Genomic DNA, 22,285 nt, shown 5'->3' with positions numbered 1-22,285 from the left:
GGGTTAGCAGAGTCTGTAACCTGAAGCGTATGTAACCCGAGGTACACCGTAGATTTCAAATCCCTCTCACCCCTCCCACATTCCATTTAAATTAATTTTATTAAAGTCTTTAAGATGCTCAGGTTCCAAGTTTCCCACCAAATGTTAGGAAACCTGCTGAGGATTGGCCAGGAAAGGAGTACAGTGGTACCTCTGGATGCAAACGGTATCCGTTCTGGAGCCCCGTTCTCATCCTGAAGCGAACGCAACCCGCGTGCACCGGTCGTGATTTGCTGCTTCCGTGCATGCGTGTGACATCATTTTGAGCGTCTGCGCATGTGCAAGCGGCGAAACCCGGAAGTAACACAGAGCACAACCTGAAAATGCTTAACCTGAAGCTGCTTTAACCCGAGGGATGACTGTACATTAACATAACTGCCAGCATCAAAACTCGGGAACGACTCTTCCCCACCAAAGTGTGGCAGAAAAGACGAGCTTTTGCCTGGTGTCTAAACAAATATAAAGTGAGGGCAAGCCAAACCTCAAAAGGAAGGTCATTCAACAAATGCAGAGCCACCACTGAAAAGGTTTGTATAGTCTAATGCTTAAAGGTAAAGATAAAGGGACTCCTGACCATTGAGTCTAGTCGCAAACGACTTTGGGGTTGCTGCGCTCATCTCACTTTCAGGCCGAGGGAGCCGGCGTTTGTCCGCAGACAGCTTTCCGGGCCATGTAGTCAGCATGACTAAGCCACTTCTAGCAAAACCAGAGCAGCGCACGGAAACGCCGTTTACCTTCCCACCGGAGTGGTACCTATTTATCTACTTGCACTGCGTGCTTTTGAACTGCTAGGTTGGCAGAAGCTGTGACCAAACAACGGGAGCTCACCCCGTTGCAGGGATTCGAACCGCCAACCTTTCGATCAGCAAGGCCAAGCAGCACAGTGGTTTAACCCACAGTGCCACCCGCGTCCCTTATTCTAATGCTTAGGATATGCCTAAAATTCCTAATTTCTGGGCACTTGGTGCATGGAGCTCTGTCCACTACTTTTTTAAATTTAGGTACTGTAAATATACTAACCTAAGATTATTCAGGTTCTTTTCCCTTTTTATTTTTTATTTTTTAAAAAACATTTAAGTGATTTTTACATATTCATTTGCCAGCTGCTTCATCTTTTCTGTGATTGCATTGCCTTTCAGGTTTCCTATTTTTTTGCTGTCTACAGACCAAACATTCCTAATATGTGCCCAGTTGGGGTAGTACGAACTTAGAAGATATTATTGGAGTGTGGGAGCTGAATTTCCTTAACTGGCTTCTACATTTTTTTCTTTCAGAATTTAAATGAATACGTAGCTGCCCTAATTGCATTAAAGCAAAAGATCATTGATACCGAGTAAGTACGTTGTCACCATTTTTGTACAAATGTATTTTTCACCTGTGTACGCATAACAACTGTTTTCATTTTTCCGCTCTTGTGCACAGCTCGACTGCTTTCAATCTTATTCAAACCCAATGGGAGTAAAATCCTCTGCTCTGCAAAATTGCATTCGGTATGGCCCTGATGCAGACTTAACTTTTCAGCAGAGGACTGCAGGAGTTCTTGTAGTCCACAAAGACGCTGTGTGGGGGAAGGACTGTAAATGGGCAAACATTGATTCAGGTAGCCCATAATGCTAAGCTAAAGATGACTTAGCACGAGCACACAGACTACTGAAGAGAAGGTGACAACAATTGCCCTCCTCCTGCTGTTGTGCTACCCAGAGCAAAGCCATGGTTTGGCGTAGTGTGGCATCCTCCCAAATATAGTACAAGATGTAAACCAGGAGCAGACCTTGGTTACAGCTCGTGATTTGTCTGGAGTGAGCCAGTCCATGAGCCTGGGTTTAGATAACACACTGAGATCCAAACCATATCTTACTCCCCGGTAGCCCTCACTGATAAGCCACACACACTAAGGCATGGTTTGGCTTTAAATTATGTGTGAACATATGTGCAATATATTATACATACTGGTGTGAGAAGTGGAAGGACGTGTTACATTTTTAAAATAAATAAATCTGATTTTTTTGTAGTAATGTGAGAAAGCCTATCTGCCCTTGCTAACTAATCTATAAAGCACAGAGATCAGTTTCAGTATGCACCAGGCACAATAATATTTCATGTATTTGTTTGTTCAGCATGGACCTGCATTTAATTCTCTCTCCCCCCCCCTTCTCTCTCTTACAGCCACTTGCTGACAGAATACCAGCAAAAGTGCAACGATATCCTTTTGCGTTTCTTTTCCTAGGAAATAAATTGAATGTGTATTGCTTGGAGCAAAGCACTGTGGTGGGAAATCTAAAGTGGTGGTAGGGTGTGTTTAAGTGTTAGAACTTTATGATACATAGTGAGCATGTCTGTACTGGGTGGCTGAACTGCGCACCCTACAGATGTTGTTGAAAAGGTAGCAACTTTGTGACTTGAAATCTTGGTGGCGTAATTTGCCAAGGCTCGGATTACCCTGAGTTGCATCAGGCAGCAGCGCACAGGTAGGGAACAGCAGCCACAGTGTCCTTGACAGAAAGGCGGCATCCCGTTTCCTTGGCAACGGGAACAGCTTTTGTGAACATTGTGTGAAAGAGGCTTCTGTAACTGAAGCCGCTAGTGTAGCCTGACCCCGTCTTTCACTGTCATGCTAAAGCCTGAAGGTTGCTGCTTTGAGGTTAATTTTTTAATATTTGGGTGCAGGTGTTTTGGAAACAAGTCTTGTTGTGCTTTCATTGGAAAATGCATACATGCTGCAAAAAAACCAGGCTCCTAATTGCACAGATTGAAAGGGAAAATCCAGAGTGTGCAAGCTCAGTATATTCATCATAACCAACACTACATTTTGTTTGTTAGGTATGTATAATATGTGTATCCCAAATACTGCTGAAGGCTGTTAACAGAGTAAAATACAAAGGATAAAATGGGAACAGCATAAAAGAAGGTAAAACTGATAAAAACAATGTCCAATTGAGCAAACTGCAAATCATAACAAGTCAGCTTATTTGACCAAAAGTCTATATGAATAAAAATGCTTTTTGCGTGTCAGCAGAAGAACATCAAAGAAAATGTTTCTCCTGCTGTAGGTGTAGTTTGTAGGTAGACCCCGAAGCCTATAGAGGCTCAAATCTTGCATGTGAGATTGCCAGACAATGGTAGGAAAAATGAAGCATGCAAAGAGATGCTGCCATTCACATACATGGTAAAAGCAAACTCAACCATTGACATGTCAGGTTCTGCTCTGTACAGTTCTCAAGTTCTTGGGCACTTGAGAGTAATAATAAAATATCTTCTTCGTGCTTCCTTCGAGGCAAGACATCAAATACATCCTTTTCGTACATGAATATTGCTATCAGACTCATAAGAAATGCCTCTGAGGCACAGTGGGCTTTGTTGATCTGTAACTGTGGCCATCGAGCTAATCTCTGCATTTCAGGTTTTCTTTAACCAGATATCACAGCTTCAATTTGCTGTAAGGTAAGAACTCATTCTGCTTGAATTCTGACGCTGTGCCCACGGCTTTGGGCTTGGGAGTTATCACTGCTGGGTGAATCTCTGGGTGTTAATAATTGGTTCTGTACTTTGTCTGCTCCCTGAGACAAAAGAGTGAGGTGCTGAGAAAAGTTTTTAAGCAAATATGCTTGAGAGTGCAATGGGATTTTATAAGGACATTTTGGTTTGTGTTTGCTATGTGGCTTGGGCCATGGTGGGAGGGCATGGGACTACTGTGACTTCGTGTCCATGGAGACAGTAAGATATTGCATGCAAGTCTCTTGTTTTGTTTCCACTTCTGTTATATTAATTGCCCCGTTTCAGAGAAAATGACACACTTCGTCACCAAGTGGAGCAAATGCTGCAGAAAATCTTGCCTTTAGAAAAGTGTCAGGAGGAGCTGGGATCTGTGAAGGCAGAGCTGGAGGAGAAGAAGGTAATTAGAAAATATTTAGAAAGAAAGGGGTGAGGCCTGCTTTGAGACATCTGGATTGCCTGTCCCTGAGTGAGGGTTTGCACAAGAGTGACCTTAAGAAGGTAGCTGGAGGGTTGTTCTGTAATCCCTTCATGCAGGGAAGGGGAGCTTCAGACCCACAGGACTAACTGATTAACCCCTCCAGGCCACCCCATTTGGCCCATGAGAAGATCTTTTTATTCTGAAATATTCTGGCCCTCAAACTGAGGGAGGAACGAGGCACTGGAGCCAATGGAGCTCGTTCTTCCCTTGACGTGCCAGCGCTGGCAGCAGAGGGACTCCCTCTGTCACCAGCACCCGGTGTGCGGAGGACGGAGCTGTATCTGGCCAATGGAGCTCATTCTTCCCTCGGCGCCTCCCCTTTTCAACTATTTCAAGCTAATATCGCCCAGCCCTAGTAGGTATCAGGGCCAGAGTCTTTTTAGTGGTGGTTCCACAGCTGTGGACACCCCTTCTCCTGCAACCTTATTTAGTGTATGTCTTCTGACTTTCGCGGTGCTGTTTCATGATATTAGGAATCAATGCATTAGCTATAAGAAAATACTTGTTTATTTGCATGTCTATATTTTAATCACTATCTGTTTCTTTAACTAGAGTTCACTCAAGATATACCAAGAAACTCATCTGGAATATGTTCGGGTGAAAGATGAAATGAACAAAAGTGACACGATGTGAGTCATATAAATGAACCAAATAGTGAATTTATACTATTTTTCACCTTTGCAGTTAGATGAAAAATTCTTCTATGTTCAGATTATAGTAATGTTTGCGGGGAAAGAGAGGGAATTAAGAACTCTCTCAGTGTAGGAATTAATCATATGCTACCGTATTTTTCGCTCCATAAGACATACCTGAGTATAAGATGCACCTAGTTTTTGTTAGGATATTTCCGTTCCACCTTAAAAGGGAGCAGGCTTTGTGAGTCACAGAGTCTGCGTATTTCCTGTTCACAGGATGTTTCTGTTGTGTCTTTGCGTTTTCTCTCTCTGTGTCAGAGACACTGAAGCAGGCAGTCATGTTTTTCTTTGTTCTGACCAACGCTGAATAAACTTGTAAATAATACTCTCCTGCGTGCATCTTTCGCTGTGCATTATCTGCTGATAGAGCGTGCACCAGTTCTGGAATGTGGCAGGCTATTTCTGGAGCTCGTGTCGCTAACTGAATGATACTGCGTGTCTACGGGAGATCGATGGATGTCCGGAGGCGGCTTGGGGGCCATGATGGACTTTGTCTTCCTGGCAGTATCCCAACAGTTTTTAGAGGGGGAATGCCAGAAAAAAAAATTCTTTAAATGGCTGCCCTCTGTCCCTTCCCCCACCTCCCGCAAAAGCCGTGCTCCCTTTAAAAAGCGTGCGGAGCGTGTGTGCGGCTCTTGGGGGCTTTTCCCCGAGGAGGGACTGACGGGCTGCCCTTCTCCCTCCTTGGGGAAAGGCCCCCAAGAGCCGCACACACACTCCACGCTGCTCTTCAAAGGGAGCGCTGAGCAGAGCCTCCCGCCTGCATTCGCTCCATAAGACGCACATACATTCCCCCTTACATTTTAGGAAGGAAAAAGTGTGTCTTACGGAGCCAAAAATACGGTACTTCTTGTACATCACATCAGTTGTTAGGGCCACATAGCCAGTACTGAAACACAAAACCATATTAGGGGGTGTTTCAGGGAGGGGGAGCCTAGCAGTCCAAAAGGAGAGGCAAGCAACCCGTTCTGAATTCATTCCCTACCTACCCTTCTCGTTATTTGGGACCCGGGTTATCAGAACCCACATTCCATGAAGTGTGGTACGGCAAATTAAGTCCTGTTGATTACTTGGAAATGGTTGCTGGCTGAAGGGACATTCACTTAACTTCTACAGTGGTGCCCCGCAAGACGAATGCCTCGCAAGACGGAAAACTCGCTAGACGATAGAGTTTTCCGTTTTGGAGGTGCTTCGCGAAACGAATCTCCTATGGGCTTGCTTCGCAAGACGACAATGTCTTGCGAGTTCCTGCGGGTTTTTTTCCTTCCCCCCTTTTTCTAAGCCGCTTATCAGCTGATCCGATAAGCTGATAAGCTGCTAAAAGCCGCTAATCCGCTAATCCGTCAATGGGCTTGCTTCACAAGATGAAAAAACCGCTAGACGAAGAGAATCACAGAACGGATTCTTTTCGTCTTGCGAGGCACCACTGTACTAGTCTTCCGGACAAAAAAGGCTAGGTTTATTTTGATCCTTGCGTGAAAGCACAACATGAATATGCCCCACAGTGCCTTGATGTAGGATTTGGATGGGAGGTGTACTAGCCTGGCCAAAAGCAGTGTGCAAGGGGAGACATGTGCTACATCTGACCTACCTGACTTCCCTATTCAGTGGTGCAAAGAACTCTGGGGCACACTCTGAATCAGTGCATGTAATGGGTATGAGTTACTCGTGCATAAACTGGTGCCTTTCTCGGTTAATTTGCCTTGTTAAACCTTTCTGACTGCACAGCCCCTTCTCATGGTGGCTGCCTCAGTCACTGGCAGAATCCGTCAGTGGGTGTTTCTTGGACCTCTTCCAACATAAAAGTTGTTTGACCCCCAGTCTCCTCCTCCTCTCACTGCGTGGGAGTCTTCTGCGCAGGGAAGGCGTGGGTAGCGGAGGACCTGGGCTCTCCCCGCTGGTGTCCAGTGAAGAGTCCTGGAGCCCTCTCTCCAATTCCCCCGTCTGCCCCCCTTTATCCCTGGTGTTGCGCTGATTGGCTTCCCCCTCTACTGAGCTGTTTCTCCCCCTGCTGCTGGGTCCTTCGCCAGCATCATCTGGGAGCCTCCCCTTCGCCTCTCCCTCCGATGTCAGTTCCCTGACAGTGCCCTTCCGACCACTTCTCATTCTGGGAGTTGGTGCGTTCTTTGCTGCAGTGAATGGAGTAGATATGTTCAGAGTGGCCCGTAACCAAAACTCATTGCCCAGCATGCTGTCTCTCCTTCTCCATGACTTTTCTACCTGCTCCTCTCCCTTGATGTATGATATATTTTATGGACAGACAGTGTAGCAGTGGTGACGATTGTGGGGTCCTAGCATCACAAAGAACTGGGCGCGGGTCCAGTTTCTAATTCAAAACTCAACCTGAAGTGTAAGCCTGAGCTACACAAATCATAATAAACCTGTGTTATCAAGGAAGCTTTTATGTTCCATATATTAGATTGAACAAAAAGCCAAAAATCTGTATCAATAGAATACTATCCTCATTTTCTTGTGTGTGTGTTTTTTTTAAACATGGTCAGGAAGAAGAAACTGGAAACTAAAGTGAAGAAACTTGAAGGTAATTCACTGCAAATAAATTCACATTTCAGATGCAGAAAACCTTTAGATTTAAATTACAGATAGGTAGCCGTGCTGGTCTGCCATAGTCAAAATAAAAAAATTCCTTCCAGTAGCAAAAGGTGAATCAAACTCAGGTTTTTAAGGTAAACTGACTGGGGCAAAATTGTTGGTGTACCTCTCAAGCTCATACCAAGAACTAACTTAGTTGGTCTTTAAGGTGCTACTGGAAGGAATTTTTTTATTTAGATTTAAAGTAATACATTGTTGTAAGGAAAGAGAGTATTGCATAGTTTATGTGTATTTTAAGTAGGATTGAGAGGTACACCAACAATTTTGCCCCAGTTAGTTTACCTTAAAAACCTGAGTTTGATTCACCTTTTGCTTTCTTCACTGTTGCCTTTACCTTTTGCCCCATTTCAACTAATAACAGGATTGCAGTGTCAAATGCTTTGCTTCTGTTTCATGGGAATAAAAGAAAGAACAATTCCTGAGATAAAATTGAGCTAGCTAGTGCGAGAATGAATTGGCTTGTAAAAGGTTAATTATACACCTGGGTGGAATGTACACACATATAAAAACCATTCTGAGAATGCTTTTTTAAAAGCGTTTTTAAAAATACATTGAATTTTCCATTAGGCTCACCATCTAGTGTCACATTGTATATTGCACTTAAAACATTTTAGTTGCAGCTGTGTAGCTGAGTCCCTGTTTTAATGAAACTGTCAATCAAAGTATAAAAATTCCAAGATTGCCTTAAGTCATGAATTGTTAGAATTTAGAGTGGTCTGTTGTTAGAAAGCTGTAAAATAATTTCATTATTTAAATCATAAAAGGTTTATACTATATTTTCTCATGAAAATATATGAGAAATGACAGCAGGAAGACAATTGTGTTCTCCTGTCTTAGCTCTGGGCAGCTGTTAGTAGCTGTGACAAGATCCTGAAATTAAGAATGAAAGCTCCTTAAAATTATTTCTTGTTTTTGTCCTTATTTTCATGTCACGTATTACTCTACCTGTTTAATGTCCAAAGGAAAGTAAAATAACTGTTAAGAAATTTCTCTCTTGAGTGTTTATAAATTAAATGTCAGTGTAGTACCTCTACCAAACCCCTGGTAGCTGAATAACCACTTCCCAAAAACCTAGTTGGATTGCTGCATAAATTTTTATCCGAGTATAACATTATGCAAAGAACTCAGACTTAATTATTGCCATTTAAGGATATCTGTATGCATTTTAGGGTCTTATAGCAAACCTTGACAAAGCACAATTTAAGAATTTGACCTGTTGAAATGGAAGGGTGCAAATATATATTTATTACACGGAAAGGTTTTGTTGTCAATGGTGTTTGGTATGAATAAACTTCGAGTTCCCTAGGGCTCATTAAGCAGAATTCTAAGGCATGTGGGCATTTACGCATTTGGAGAAAAAGCTGTGGAGCTGTTGTGTTCAGTTGGTAGGATAATACATGTCTCTGACCGAGCCAAGCGGCATTCATCCAGTGTGATGAAATCCTAATGAAATACATGATAGTGCAGAGCTGAATGCTGCAACCCCTAGATAAACTGTTAGAGTTTGACAAATCTGAAAGGGAAGGCATCACCATGCAAGTGCATTTCGCCCTTGTTTGCTGACTTTTGTGCCATTAAGTCAAGCTTAATGGTTTTCATGCATTTTGATTGCTTTTTTCCTTTAAATGAAGAGGCTGCAGCAAAGCACATCCAGGAATTCAAGCAGCTGAAAGCAGAGAAGAAAGTTCTTGAGAAGGAATTGAAGAAAGCACAGGTAACTTTCTTAAGCAGGGGTTTGGGGAGGTTTTTTTTTTTTTGCATTTTTGCAGTAAGCACAAATTAGTGTTTCTTTGCATGCTTTGTTATAAGTTACAGAGTAAGTATCTCCTCCTAATGATTTCCCCCCCAAGATGCAGAGTGTGTGTCATAAATGTGGACTTGGCATGCCTACATTTCCCACTGTTCTTATCTTTTGATGACTTATTTCCCATCATTGCAATGGGTAAACTGGTGGAAGACTAGACAATGTGGGGAGAACTGATCACGGAAATTGTTTAGGCTGCTGGGCAGAATTGTTGCTGCTTTAAGGTCCAAAGTAAAAAAGTTATTGTTACACGGTACCCATGTGCCATGATAATGGGGGGGGGTTAAAATAAAAGACAGCTCTTTCCTCCTCCCTCCACCTTGGACCTTACAGTCTAAATTTGGACAGAGGGAATGAAGAGGTAACAATAAGCACAGAAGGGGAGGGATCGGAGATGGCAAGAGTAACAAGGGACAGTTCCGATTTTCCACCAAGCCTATGAAACCAGGGAACCTGTGACCCTCCAGATGATGGTGGACTCCAACCCCTATCAGCCCTAGCTAGCATGACCAGCTGTAAGGGACGATGGGGGTTGTAGTCTAGCAAAATCTGTAGGCTCCCAATCCCTATACAGTGGTATCTCAGGTTACGAACTTAATTCGTTCCCGGGGTCCGTTCTTAACCCCAAACCGTTCTTAACCTGAGGGGCGCTTTCGCTGATGGGGCCTCCCCTCGTGCCGCCGGCCCGCAATTTCCTTTCTCATCTTGGGGCAAAGTTCTTAACTCGAGGTACTACTTCCGGGTTAGCGGAGTTTGTAACCCGAAGCGTTTGTAACCCGAGGTGTTTGTAACCCGAGGTGCCACTGTATAATACATTTGAGAGGTCATGAGGTAATTTAAACAGTAACCAGTGTCGAATCTCTTTCCATTGACAATACTGCAAGTTAAGGATGTTAATGTGGTATGGTTTTCTTCCCTTGATGTTGACAGGAGAAGACGGATGGCTTCCCGAATGCAAAGCAAAAGAAAGGTGATGCTTCACTTTATTTTACCTTAATAGAGTTTCAGTGGCAGGGTTCCAGTTTTAATTGTTGATCTGATATCTGTGTCTGTCCTATTTCCCATCAGTGCTGAAGAATGCTGAGACCCAAAGTGAGAGAGCGAGTCCTGTAGCAGACCTAGACAAAGGTTGGTATGTATAAATATTTTCTCTCTAATATAAGAAGATTGCAATTGCTCATAGCTGCTGTTCTTTGAGTTGTCATCTGTACAGTCATCACATCCTCATACTACAAGGCCTCACCCTTCAGCCCTACTTGGATTCTTGCAGGTACCCTAAAGGAGCTGAATAGGAGAGATTGCCCACTGCATGGGACGTGTGCAAGGCCCCAAGATCTGGCTGAGAAAAGGGCAGAGAGCACAGGTCAGGGGTCAGCAGCCTTTTTCAGCCATGGGCCAGTCCACCGTCCCTCAGACCATGTGGTGGGCCAGACTATATTTGGGGGGGGATGAACAAATTCCTACGCCCCACAAATAACCCAGAGATGCATTTTAAATAAAAGGACACATTCTACTCATGTAAAAACCCCAGAAAGGCCCCACAAATAACCCAAAGATGCATTTTAAATAAAAGGACACATTCTGCTCATGTAAAAACACGCTGATTCCTGGACCATCCACGGGCCGGATTGAGAAGGCGATTGGGCCGCATCCGGCCCCCGGGTCTTAGGTTGCCTACCCCTACGATAGGTTTTATGTCAGCTTGAACTTGTTACTCTGCTGTAAGTATTCTTTGCTTCTTAGAACTGCAGTTGGATGGAGACAAATTATTTATCATTGCCTAAGACGAGGTCGTCAGACATGATACCCAAGACCTTGCTTTCCAGCATCTAACCCCCTACAAATTATTGAACCACTGAGAGACTGATTCATTGCTCACTAATGCTGGGTGTCTCAGCCGTGGCCTGTCACCACTGCTCCCTTGAAATTAGCAGCACGTTTCAATGAGCGTGGAGAGCATTGGACGGCCAAGCAGAAGGCAACATTTGCAATTTCCCCAGTTTTGTAGAGTGAGTGGAAGCCTAGGGGATTAGATGGCAGAGAACAGAGCTGTAAGGAATTGATCTGCGTGGGTGGGGAACAAGCTGTTGGGTTCTGTTGCGCTCATGGGGGAATTTTAGAAGAAAAGTTGTGATGCGTTTGGGTTGGATTGTAGAGAGGTGTTTTAGAATTTAACCCTGGTCTTCCTGGCAAAGCTAGTGATTTGGGGCCGAAAACATTTGTGCTTCTGTATATGCTGGGCATCTGCTGAGTGGGAATTTTCAACCCTTCCCTTCCCACTGCAAGCTGTATAGGACACTAGAACTTTTTTTTTTGTTTAAAAGGCCATGTCTGAAGTGCAGTTGCCATTTTCAGATCAACAGGCAAAAATTTGACTAGTCTGCCCACCCAGGTTCAGTTGGGTGCATTCATTAAGGGGTGGGGAGAAGGACACATTTGCTTTCAAAGAAGCTTCTCTACCTGGTCGCCTGGAAGTGCTTTCTTTCCTGCTCCGGGTGACAAGACCTGAATCTATCCCTCTCCTTTTATGTGCAAGTACCAACCAGGAAGCCATGGCCACATCATGGGCAAAGCTGTCAGTCTCCCTTCTTATTTTTGCAATGTTCAGGAGGTGTAATCTTCTTATATTTATAATGCTGAAATATTGGTGTGTGGTTTTTTGTTTGATATTATATTTGCTATTATGTTACTATGAAATTGTTCTTGCAGTGGCTGATTTTGAGATGCATTCCTTTTTTTTGCAAGCCGCTTTCAGCATGAATCTTTTCAAGGAAAGGTGATATGCAAATAAAATGGTGATCATGCCACAAAGTGCTGAGAATACCAACAAAGGGATACAATCGAAGCGCCTTTATTTCATTCAATTTTTTCAAAAAATTCGCAGCTTACTTAGCAAAGAGGCAAGCAGAGGCAAGAAGGAAATGATGCAATTTAAATAGATGCAGGTGGATTTCTTGCTGTTGCTTATCATGTCAACAGGCTGAGTCCTCTGAGAAGGCACAGGCTCAAGGGAGTTGCCAAGAAGGGGAAAAGAACACATTGGTTAGCTTGTGATTGTAACAAATTGTGTCAAGTCAGAACTTCTGCTGAATATCCATCGATTTGTCGAGAAATTGGGCTGACTCATTTGTGCTACCTCGGGTTAAGTACTTAATTCGTTCCAGAGGTCCGTTCTTAACCTGAAACTGTTCTTAACCTGAAGCACCACTTTAGCTAATGGGGCCTCCTGCTGCTGCCGCGCTGCCAGAGCACGATTTCTGTTCTCATCCTGAAGCAAAGTTCTTAACCCGAGGTACTATTTCTGGGTTAGCGGAGTCTGTAACTTGAAGCGTATGTAACCTGAAGCGTATGTAACCCGAGGTACGACTGTATTTTTGTATAGCCCTTCAATCATTTTCCAAGGGCAGTTTGCAAGAAAGTGCTGCATTCCATCCCATATATGCTTTTGCATCCTCTTTGCTACAGGGTTGGAGTTCTGGCTTTTAACTCTGGCTTCTAACTCTCAAATGCACAAACTGAGGTGTCTTGAACCATGCATTTCCCCCATTTTTCCTCTAGGGAGCTTAAAGCAGCATACATGGCTTCCTGTATCCATTTTATGTAAAGGTTGGCGGTTCGAATCCCCGCTGCGGGGTGCGCTCCCGTCGCTCAGTTCCAGCGCCTGCCAACCTAGCAGTTTGAAAGCACCCCCAGGTGCAAGTAGATAAATAGGGATCGCTTACTAGCGGGAAGGTAAACGGCGTTCCGTGTGCTGCGCTGGCTCACCAGATGCAGCTTGTCATGCTGGCCACATGACCCGGAAGTGTCTGCGGACAGCGCTGGCTCCCGGCCTCTAGAGTGAGATGAGCGCACAACCCTAGAGTCTGGCAAGACTGGCCCGTACGGGCAGGGGTACCTTTACCTTTACCTAAAATGTAAACCACTGAGTCTCTTGGGCTTGCTGATCGGAAGGTTGGCGGTTTGAATCTGCACGATGGGGTGAGCTCCCGTTGTTCTGTCCCAGCTTCTGCCAACCTAGCAGTTAGAAAGCATGCCAGTGCAAGTAGATAAATAGGTACCACTGTGGCGGGAAGGTAAACAGCGTTTCCATGCGCTCTGGCACTTGTCACGGTCCCTGTGCGCCAGTAGCAGTTTAGTCATGCTGGCCACGTGACCTGGAAAGCTGTTGTGGACAAACGCCGGCTCCCTCGGCCTGAAAGTGAGATGAGCGCCGCAACGCCATAGTCGCCTTTGACTGGACTTAACCGCCCAGGGGTCCTTTACCTTTTACCTATCCATTTTATCCCCCACAGCCACCATGTGAGGTAGGTGAGACTGAGAGATAGTGAGGTTCACTATCCCACTCAGTGTGGTTCATCCTATTTGGTGTAGAACGCAAGCAGAACCTCCCTAAGCTCAAGGGCCAGGTTCCCTCGTTGCCTTCCTTTGTGGAGGATGCATGTATGCACCAGAAGAGCCAGGGCAAAAGTGTTCCCACTCTCTGCACAGAGAAAGGGGAACCCAGAAAGGAATAACTGAGAAACCACCAAGAGACCTAACCCTTTATCGCTGCTCATATGTTTCCTGAACATTGGACCAGAGTGGTGGGCCTCCGTCCCCTGCTCAACTCTCCAAGGAAATAGCTAACCAGCAGGAAAGAGAGAGCTGCTCTGTTGGGAGTTGTCACCTCCAGGTGTCTTTAGGTAACAGATCCTGACATAGCAAGCTTCCTTCAACTTTACTGAGAAGCCTTGGCAAGTCAATAGAGGAGGCCTAGTAGGCTAGAGCTTTGCCATCACTGGAACAGACATAACCTCAGCAGTTTGGGATTTGCTTCTTATTCCCTGTATTAGTGAAGAAATATGTGTGCAGATACAGATATATATTCTATTAATCCATGTTTCTCTGCAAGTACCATAACAGTTTGGATGCCTCTTTGGTTATTTTACAGAGAAAATTAAACTGCTGTTGCAGGAGCTCTGGATGTGTATTGACAGCTCGACAGGAAAAAGTCAAATCAACAAAAATGACTACATCTTAGGTGAGACCCAAGTACTGTAGCTCTAGAGATAATTGGAAGTAGTCCAATTAGAAAAAGTATGTTGCAATTTTCGAGAAGAGTAAAGAAGAATTGCCTCTTTTCTCACCTGCAGCAACAGATTTTCATGGTCGTTCAAGAGCACGTGGGGAAAAAAGTGAGTACTTTTAGAACGGGACTCTGCCGTTGAATCTCACGACAGACGGATGCCAATAATTAACTTTTAGAATGACTTTGCACTATGCTTTTAATATTTGCATAATTTAAATGCAAGAACAAAATATATGCATATATACCTACAAGGAAATCTTCCTTGGTGTGTCCTCATTCCTCCTATGCCTTCTTCCAAGACTGCGCTAGGAATGTCTTACACTTTTTAAGGAAAAAATTTGTGAGGGTCATGGGAAGGTTACAAAAACTGTACAGCACCCCAGAAACACAGCAGGGGCCCCCCGAGAGTAGTCAGTAAAATTAACATCTGGATTTTTAAAATTAAAAAATAATAATTAAGGGGATACTTTCTGGAGGGCCTGTGGAGTTGCAAAAAACCTTTCAACAGCACAGTGGTGTACCGGTAGGGCACTCAGTAACATGTATAATAAATCATTTGTTTTAAAATTGGTTTGAAAACTTTTTTTAAAACCTTCAGAAAGTGGAGGAAATAGGGAAACCTTGTTTACATTGTAGATGATCTTCTGCCCCATAGAAACGCCGCGGAATCCTCAACAATTCAGGAAACTTCGAGAAGAGAGGCCTTCTGGTTGTCCTTCACCTGAAACCTGTACGACGCACGTTTCTTTGGCACCGTTGCAGACAAAGCTGGATGACAGACTTGCTGGGCATGATAGCCCAGTAGAAAGCAAGGCCATGGAAACCACGGGCGCTTACAATGGTGGCGGCACTTTTTACGAAGACAGATCTCTAGAAGTCATTTCAGAGGCAGATTTGGGAGAGGGCAACGTGGATGTTTTCAGCACGGAACAGGACGAAGTTGGTGAAAATCTGCGAGATATTTTGAAGTGGGTTAGGCCTCTTCCTCCTCTGCTGTCTCCCATACAGTTTTCACCTGCTGCTACTCCAGTAAGTCAAAATATGGGTTAAAATCATGTGCCCTAGTAATGTCATAATCTTGATAGAATGTTGACTTAATACAGTACAGCAAGTCTACTTGTGGATGGAGCCAGGTGGCCAGAAAGAGGCAGTGCTATCCATGGGTAGTATACCTGGCTCACTCTCATTCTCAGTTGAACAGGCTTTGCAGGTATTCATAGGGCTTCAAAAAGCAAAAAAATACCATCCCCACCCTCCCAATAGCAGGATAAAATCAGTAAATGTGTAATATACCTGGGCAGTAATTTATCTGTTATACCACTTTCAACTATCCAAAAAAAACCCCCACAATTACCTGCCTTCAGGGTATATTAGGCCCGGACCTAAAAGAATCGTTACCATTGTATCCAGTTTAATGGAAAATAATAACAACAACAACAACAATAATAATAATAATTTATTATTTCTACCCCGCCCATCTGGCTGAGTTTCCCCAATCAAGCTGCTCCCAATCAAGTGTTTAAAACAATACAGCATTAAATATGAAAAACTTCCTTAAACATATTGTCAAACAGTGGGATATAAATTAAGACAATAAATGTGGTGGCAGCTCCTGTTGTGATTCATGAGAGCAGTGGCTCTGTCATAGGGAGCTGTTGTTTTTTCTCCTTCCCCGACTTCCTTAAGTAAAGAACTGTTAAAGTGTAAAATGATAGCTTTTTCAGTTAGGCTGCCATCCTTGTGGAGCTTCTTCCCTCTGCTAGTTCCATTGCTAGGTAAAAACAGTTTGGTTTTAGAATACAGTGGTACCTTGGTTTAAGATCAGCTTAGTTTATGAACAACTTGGAAATAGAACGCTGCAAACCTGGAAGTAGGCGTTTTGGTTTGTGAACATTGCCTTGGAAGCAGAACAGGTTCCACTTCCTGTTGAGTGTGTTCCATTTGTAATTTTAGTCCCCCGCTGCTATGGGAAAGCACACCTTGGTTTAAGAATGCTTTGGTGTAAAAACGGACTTCCGAAACAGATTAAGTTCGTAAACCGAGGTACCACTGTATACTGAACACCTGGATTTTCAGCTTCTGGCTGCTGCTATTTTTGTGGTTTTATTGACTGTGCGTCACTTTGAGCATTGCTTTTTAAATAGTGAAATGACTCATGTTTTTATGGATTAAGATGAACCTTTGCAAGTCAGCTAAGCCCTGTAAAAAGGAACTCTCTCTCTCTTTGTTTCTGATAGATACTTTTTAGTTTATCTTAGTCTTAGTTCTTATTGAAGTGGTAAAACCTCTGTGCAAGAAACCTCAATAGAAAAGTGTTTCTCAGAAAGAACTACTTCCTGTTTTCTAGCTCTCTATGGTTTGGTTTATAAGGAACGCGGGTGGCGCTGTGGGTTAAACCACAGAGCCTAGGACTTGCCGATCATAAGGTTGGTGGTTCGAATCCCCGCGACGGGGTGAGCTCCCGTTGCCCCCGTCCCTGCTCCTGCCAACCTAGCAGTTTGAAAGCACGTCAAAGTGCAAGTAGATCAATAGGTACCGCTCCGGCGGGAAGGTAGACGGTGTTTCCGTGCGCTGCTCTGGTTCTCCAGAAGTGGCTTAATCATGGTGGCCACATGACCTGGAAGCTGTACGCTGGCTCACTTGGCCAGTAAAGCGAGATCAGCGCCGCAACCCCAGAGTCGGTCACGACTGGACCTAATGGTCAGGGGGCCCTTTACGTTTACGGTTTGGTTTTCATGGTTTTGAAGAGAATGCCATCATGTAAACCTGCAGCTCTGATGTCAAGTGGAACAGCACAGAAGTAGGTTTACCAGTTTACTGAGAACTACACCTCAGTCATGCTTTTAGTGCATATCTGTTTCGATGTGACTTTAGCAGTATCAGTTTTTTGAAAGGGAAAAAAAGTAATGAACATTGTAACTTGAATGGCTGTTCATAAAACATTTGGACTGTTATGAGCACTCTATTAATTCTTCTCATTTATCTCTTTAAGGATACGTTATTTGGAAACTTAACAGATTCCAGTGATGAAGATGAAATGAACCAGGATGTGCAAATGCTTGAAAATATTTTGGGGGGAAATGAACCAAAAGCTGAAATTTCTTACGAGAATCATTCAGCAGAATCTCGGAGCAAATGCATCTCTTTTAGCGCAAACAATACAAATGGCAATTCTCAGGAGTCGCCTGAAAGACTTAGCAAATTGACGGAAGAAGAGTCAGCGCTGTGTCACGACCCTGTGACAGAAACATCAGTATATCCTAATGAGGGAGGTGCCATATCAAAGAGTGAGAAGCGTCTGCAGGAGAATTCTGACTTTTTGGAGGCACACACAGCCATTGAACCAGCAGCACACGGTACAGAAAACGTCAACAAAAACTTAGATAATATGACGAAAGCGAAAGACAAACTCATGATAACTGCTTTATCGTCTCCATCGGCTAACTCACAAGGTCAAGAAAAAACAGCTGAGTCAATGCCCATGAAAGAAGACGTTGGCAGCAGCATTGACCAAGTGCACAAAGAGCCTAGTAGCTTCTTGAAAGAAGAGAAGGAAGAGCTTATTGGGACAGTGGAAGGTGATTGGCTTCAAACACCCAAAGGTGGCACTCAGCAGCAAACCAAAGGGTCCATTTTAGCTACTGAAAATGTGCTCATAGGTCCTGAAAATTTTAAGGATGTTTCTGATGATGTGCGAGGAGGAATGGGGAATGGCCCCAGTGACATCCAGTCTAAATTTAATTTTGAGAAAGCAAATTGTATTGGTGAAGAACACACTGAATCTGCAACAACAGACAAACAAAATGCAACTGAAGGGATTTGCTCTGGCAGCAGTGATGAAGCATTAACGGAAGAGAAAATGAATTTCGTTAACCATGATTTCCTCTCTGAAATGGAGTGTTCTAGGGCACTGCTCCAGCAACGAAATGCTGAGATAACATTTACACAGGACTTTGAAAAAGATTCTCATGTCTCCGATGCAGCCATCAAATCACAGTGCGTAGAAGAAAATGTGAAGAGCGAAGAGGAATGTGGCAAGCAATATGAATTAAATGGGGAGAATAAACTAGGGAATGCTGACACCTTGAAGTCCCACTCTCATATTACAGTGGCAAGTGATGGATGCAATAATTCATTGTATCATATAGGTGAAAGCAGCACTCTCCCTTCTGTGCCTACTAAACATGGAGAAGATGACCAGCGGAAAGTTGAAAATGAAAACATTGTAGGCAAAATGAAACCCAAATCAATGGATGTAAAAAAAGAATGTGTAGAACTAGAACAATACATTGACCAAAAAGATTCTGTTAAATCGCTACAAGAGGAGCCAGATTATCAAAGCAGTCCTATGTTAGCAGCACAAGCATTTAGTATTGAAGTGTGTCCTGAGGGGTCTCTTGAAAGTAAACACACACTCTTTGAATCAGAGAATGTCACTGAAAGTGCTTCAGAACTAGGGTATGTTGAAAATGCAGGCATTAAACCTGAGTGTAAGTCTAAAACGCATAGCGTTTCAATTAACTTTCAGCACACTGAGGCTGTTGAGGAAGATATATGCCTGACATCAGAACGGCTTGAGAAGGAAGATAGTGAAGCGCTGAAAATAACAGAAACTGAGACTGCACAGTTTATCATAGAAGAAGGAAGTGAAAAAACATCTGCTCTTGGAACTCTGTGTGACAGAAATATGGAGCCCAGTTTGATTTTTAAAGATTTGCAGTATGGAAAAAATGATGCACCACCTCAAGAAAAGGCAATCTGGAATGCTGAAAGCAATTCATCTGATAAAATGAAGCATGCTGCGGAAGGGACAGAAACGAATTACAAGTGCTCTGTAACAAACGGGGTGGAATTAGAACAGAACACAAATGAAGGTCCTGCTCAGTCTGTTCAAGATGAATTAGAAGCAGAGAGTGCAGTTATAGAAACAACTTCCTCTGTCACTACAACAGTTGGTTCTAAGTCCACTGCAGAGCCCTCCAATGTCACTGTGTCCAACATTGAAATCAGTTATGAGCTCTTCAGCAGAAATGGCCAAAGCTCTGTCCCAGGGTACATTACCCCTTCCTCTCCAAGCACAGAAGAAGATGCTGATCATAGGGATCATGATTCTGGAGAAGACTTGACAAGTAAAGAGGCAAAGGTTCTTGATTCTGAGGTAGACAAAAATAAGTCCCTGGATTGTTGCAGTTTCCATGAAATGGAAATTGAACAAGCCAGAGAACAGCCAACTCTCAGGGAATCCCAGATAATGTGTTGGGGGGAGCTCACTAAAGCACAAACTGCTGAGGCATCGAGCCTGAACAGTGTTAATACTGTAGACATTTTTGTAGTGAGCGAACCTGTTCCAAGTGATGAGAAGCTTCTTGTTCCTCTTGATAAAACGTTAGGGATTCCTTCAAGAAACTGTGAGGTAGAACCTAATCTGAGTGAAGCAACAGCTAAAGAAACTGATGCAATATCAAGCAGAGGCGCAAGATCTGAAGGGGTGAATGAACTGACCGTGTCTGAAAGTACTATCATGCTTATGAAATTATCTACCTTTGATTATCCAGAGGAAGAGGTTTTCACATTAAGGCAGGTGAATTGCACAAAACCACAACCAACGCTTGCAGTGTCCAGAGCAGATGTGGGTGGTGAGCAGGAGCTGTCCCATGTAACAGAAGAGGCATCCCCGAAATATATGCTGGCTGCAGCACATGACACTGGCTCCCATGTTGCTGAAGTGACGGAAGGGATATGGGAACATTCATACGCAACAAGACGGATGTGTAGCGATGAAAATACCTCCTTCAAATCGGAATCTCTTGCAGCAATAGAGAAGTCTGAAGAGAAGCAAGCAGAACAAAGGATTTCAGCAGTCGTTTCATTGATGAGACAAGGGCTAACACATGACCGGAAATCTCTCTCCAGGAAGTCTCCTGCAAGTGATCCAGAATTTAATAGTGATATAGTTGCACCACACTCAGAAGACAGTGGCACTAGTGTAGAAACCTCAGAAACCCAGTTAGATTTCTTTAAAGGGAAAGCAAGTGCTGAGGAAGAAAGACGCTTTAGCCCTTCGGGATGCAGCTCCAGCCTGACGCAGAACCAGTTAACACCCGTCTGTCTTGATGAGGACGCCAGTGCCTCCCACAACAAGGAAACCCATATAAAGAACGAGGGGAAAACTCTTGCTGCTCAAACCAGCCGGCATTCCGTACCACCTGCCTCCGAATCTTCCAGCTCTAGCTCTAAACCACAAAAAATAGTGTCTGAGGAAGTGGAATCTCCCGCTGCTCTTGCATCTGACGGAAATAACGGAGCAGGACAAGCGCTTGAACCATCAGACGCTATAAATGTTTCAGCAGAGGCAGGTCTTAGGCCTCTCCAGAGAATACCTAGCTGCAAGGGGAAGAGGAAAAGCCGACAAGCACTGCTCACTGAGACCATTTTTGCCAACGCAGATACTTCCACGCCTACAGTGTATTCTCCTCCAAAAACCCTGACAAAAATTAGGGAAGAGATGGGCCCTCCATTACCTCCCTTGCTCCCACCTCTGATGCCTACTCCCCCAAGAACTGTTAGGCCCCTCTCCCCACTGATGACATCGTCTAGCCAGTCTTCTTTGCCTTCCCCACTTGATGGAATGGTTTCTCCTTTACGCGAAACTCCAGCTCCTCCTCTAAGGTCACCGCTGTTGGATATCCCCAAATGCAAGTCTCCCGCTACATTTACCACCCCTTCTCCTTCTGGCACACCGATGCGTCAGAGGGCTCTGTCTTCGCCTCTTCAGTTTTGCGCCACCACTCCCAAGCACGCCCTCCCGGTGCCTGGCAGGCTTCCTCCATCGGCAGTTGGCGGCACTGCTCCACCCGTACCCCAGGAAAACTCGGTGAAGATCTTGGACAGCATGTATCCAGAGCTATCCGCCCGAGCCAGAACTCTCAGCATCCTGAAAGGTAACATTCAGCTGAGCAGGTCGTCTTCTCTAGATGGCAAGAACGCCCCACAGCCGGTCCATCAGATCAGTGGCTTTAAAGCAATTGCTTCTGTGTCCACTGCTTTTGTTAAAACGGGGAGCAGTTTCAAGCCGGACGCAGAGCAACTGTCTTCCAATGTGTGTTACGCTGGGAAAAGGGCCTTAGTACCTGTGACTGTGCCAAAGAATGCCAAAAGGCTAAGGCTAGATACCAAGTCGCCAAAATCAAACGTCTGCAAGGAGGAACCTTCAGCTAGAGTCCCAGATGCTGGCGTACGGTGCCCTGCTGAGGAAACCATCAATCTGAGTAGTGAGGGTGGTACTCACTTAACCGGTGAAGCCGATTCACAGTTGCTTGTGGCTGCGAAGAGAAGCGATGACTCCGATAGCAACATTGTGATGGTAGCATTGGAGAAAGTTTCCAAAGCCTGTTTTGACCTGTTACCTGTTATCCGTAGCCATGTTTTGGTGGGCAATACCTCGAAGCTCCCAGCCATGAGAGATGAAGAGAAAGAAGCCGTTTATGAACTTGGCGTTGCTAAGAAGGTCAGTTACACTTGTTGTTGTTGTTGTTGTTGTTTAAAAAATACCAGTAAACTGATTTAGCTCATACAACCAAACAATGAGCGTGAAACCTTCTGGAATAGTAGTTAAGATGGTAGAAGCCGTAGAGGAGACCATTTGAACCCACCTCTCTGCCAAGCTGATTGGGGATGTTGACTCGTATCTTGGTTTTGTTAAAGCTGGATTTGCATGGCTTAATGCACACCCACACACACAGATACACACTTTTGACCAAAAGGTGGTTTTTCAGTCCCTTATGGCTAATATCCATGGGGATTTTGATGTTGTATTTACCCCCGTGTTTCTCAAACTTTTTGCACTCTCTCATTTCTTGCAAACTTAGCTGCTGCAACCGCCACCCATCCCGGCTCGTCTCTTCCACAGGTGAGCAAGTGCACAAGGACTTTGCTCACAGTTGTCTCTATTGAGCCTGTTGTATATGAGAATCTGCAGGCTGAAGTGCTAATCTCGGCATTAGCATTCAGAGCAGAGGAACTGTTACCCCCCCTTAAACACCATAAAAATACAGCAACATCTTCTGCTGGGGTGATGGGGGTGCAGTCATCCCCCG

The 22,285-nt window shown here is 44.3% G+C and overlaps 1 protein-coding gene across 3 annotated transcripts in view; it reads left to right on the top strand.

Annotated features, from left to right (window-relative positions):
• The window catches only part of ICE1 (interactor of little elongation complex ELL subunit 1), a 36,658-nt gene that overhangs the window by 4,673 nt on the left and 9,700 nt on the right, over positions 1-22,285 (top strand). Inside the window, exons 2-15 of one of the 3 annotated variants that reach the window (XM_082234135.1) lie at positions 1,314-1,372; positions 2,206-2,241; positions 3,463-3,480; positions 3,820-3,931; positions 4,565-4,641; positions 7,209-7,246; positions 8,949-9,031; positions 10,052-10,091; positions 10,190-10,249; positions 14,052-14,141; positions 14,254-14,295; positions 14,845-15,218; positions 17,182-21,696; positions 22,058-22,098. In XM_082234135.1, the coding sequence (XP_082090261.1) occupies positions 1,314-1,372; positions 2,206-2,241; positions 3,463-3,480; positions 3,820-3,931; positions 4,565-4,641; positions 7,209-7,246; positions 8,949-9,031; positions 10,052-10,091; positions 10,190-10,249; positions 14,052-14,141; positions 14,254-14,295; positions 14,845-15,218; positions 17,182-21,696; positions 22,058-22,098 (5,585 nt within the window). Of the gene's footprint in view, positions 1-1,313; positions 1,373-2,205; positions 2,242-3,462; positions 3,481-3,819; positions 3,932-4,564; positions 4,642-7,208; positions 7,247-8,948; positions 9,032-10,046; positions 10,092-10,189; positions 10,254-14,051; positions 14,142-14,253; positions 14,296-14,844; positions 15,219-17,181; positions 21,697-22,057; positions 22,099-22,285 lie in introns of those variants that run through there. The other 2 variants (XM_082234133.1, XM_082234134.1) reach the window with 2 other exon arrangements.

This window comes from Podarcis vaucheri (assembly GCF_965113315.1).
Source record: "Podarcis vaucheri genome assembly, chromosome: 8".
Classification (NCBI taxonomy): domain Eukaryota; kingdom Metazoa; phylum Chordata; class Lepidosauria; order Squamata; family Lacertidae; genus Podarcis; species Podarcis vaucheri.
This window is presented reverse-complemented; position numbering and strand designations above follow the sequence as displayed.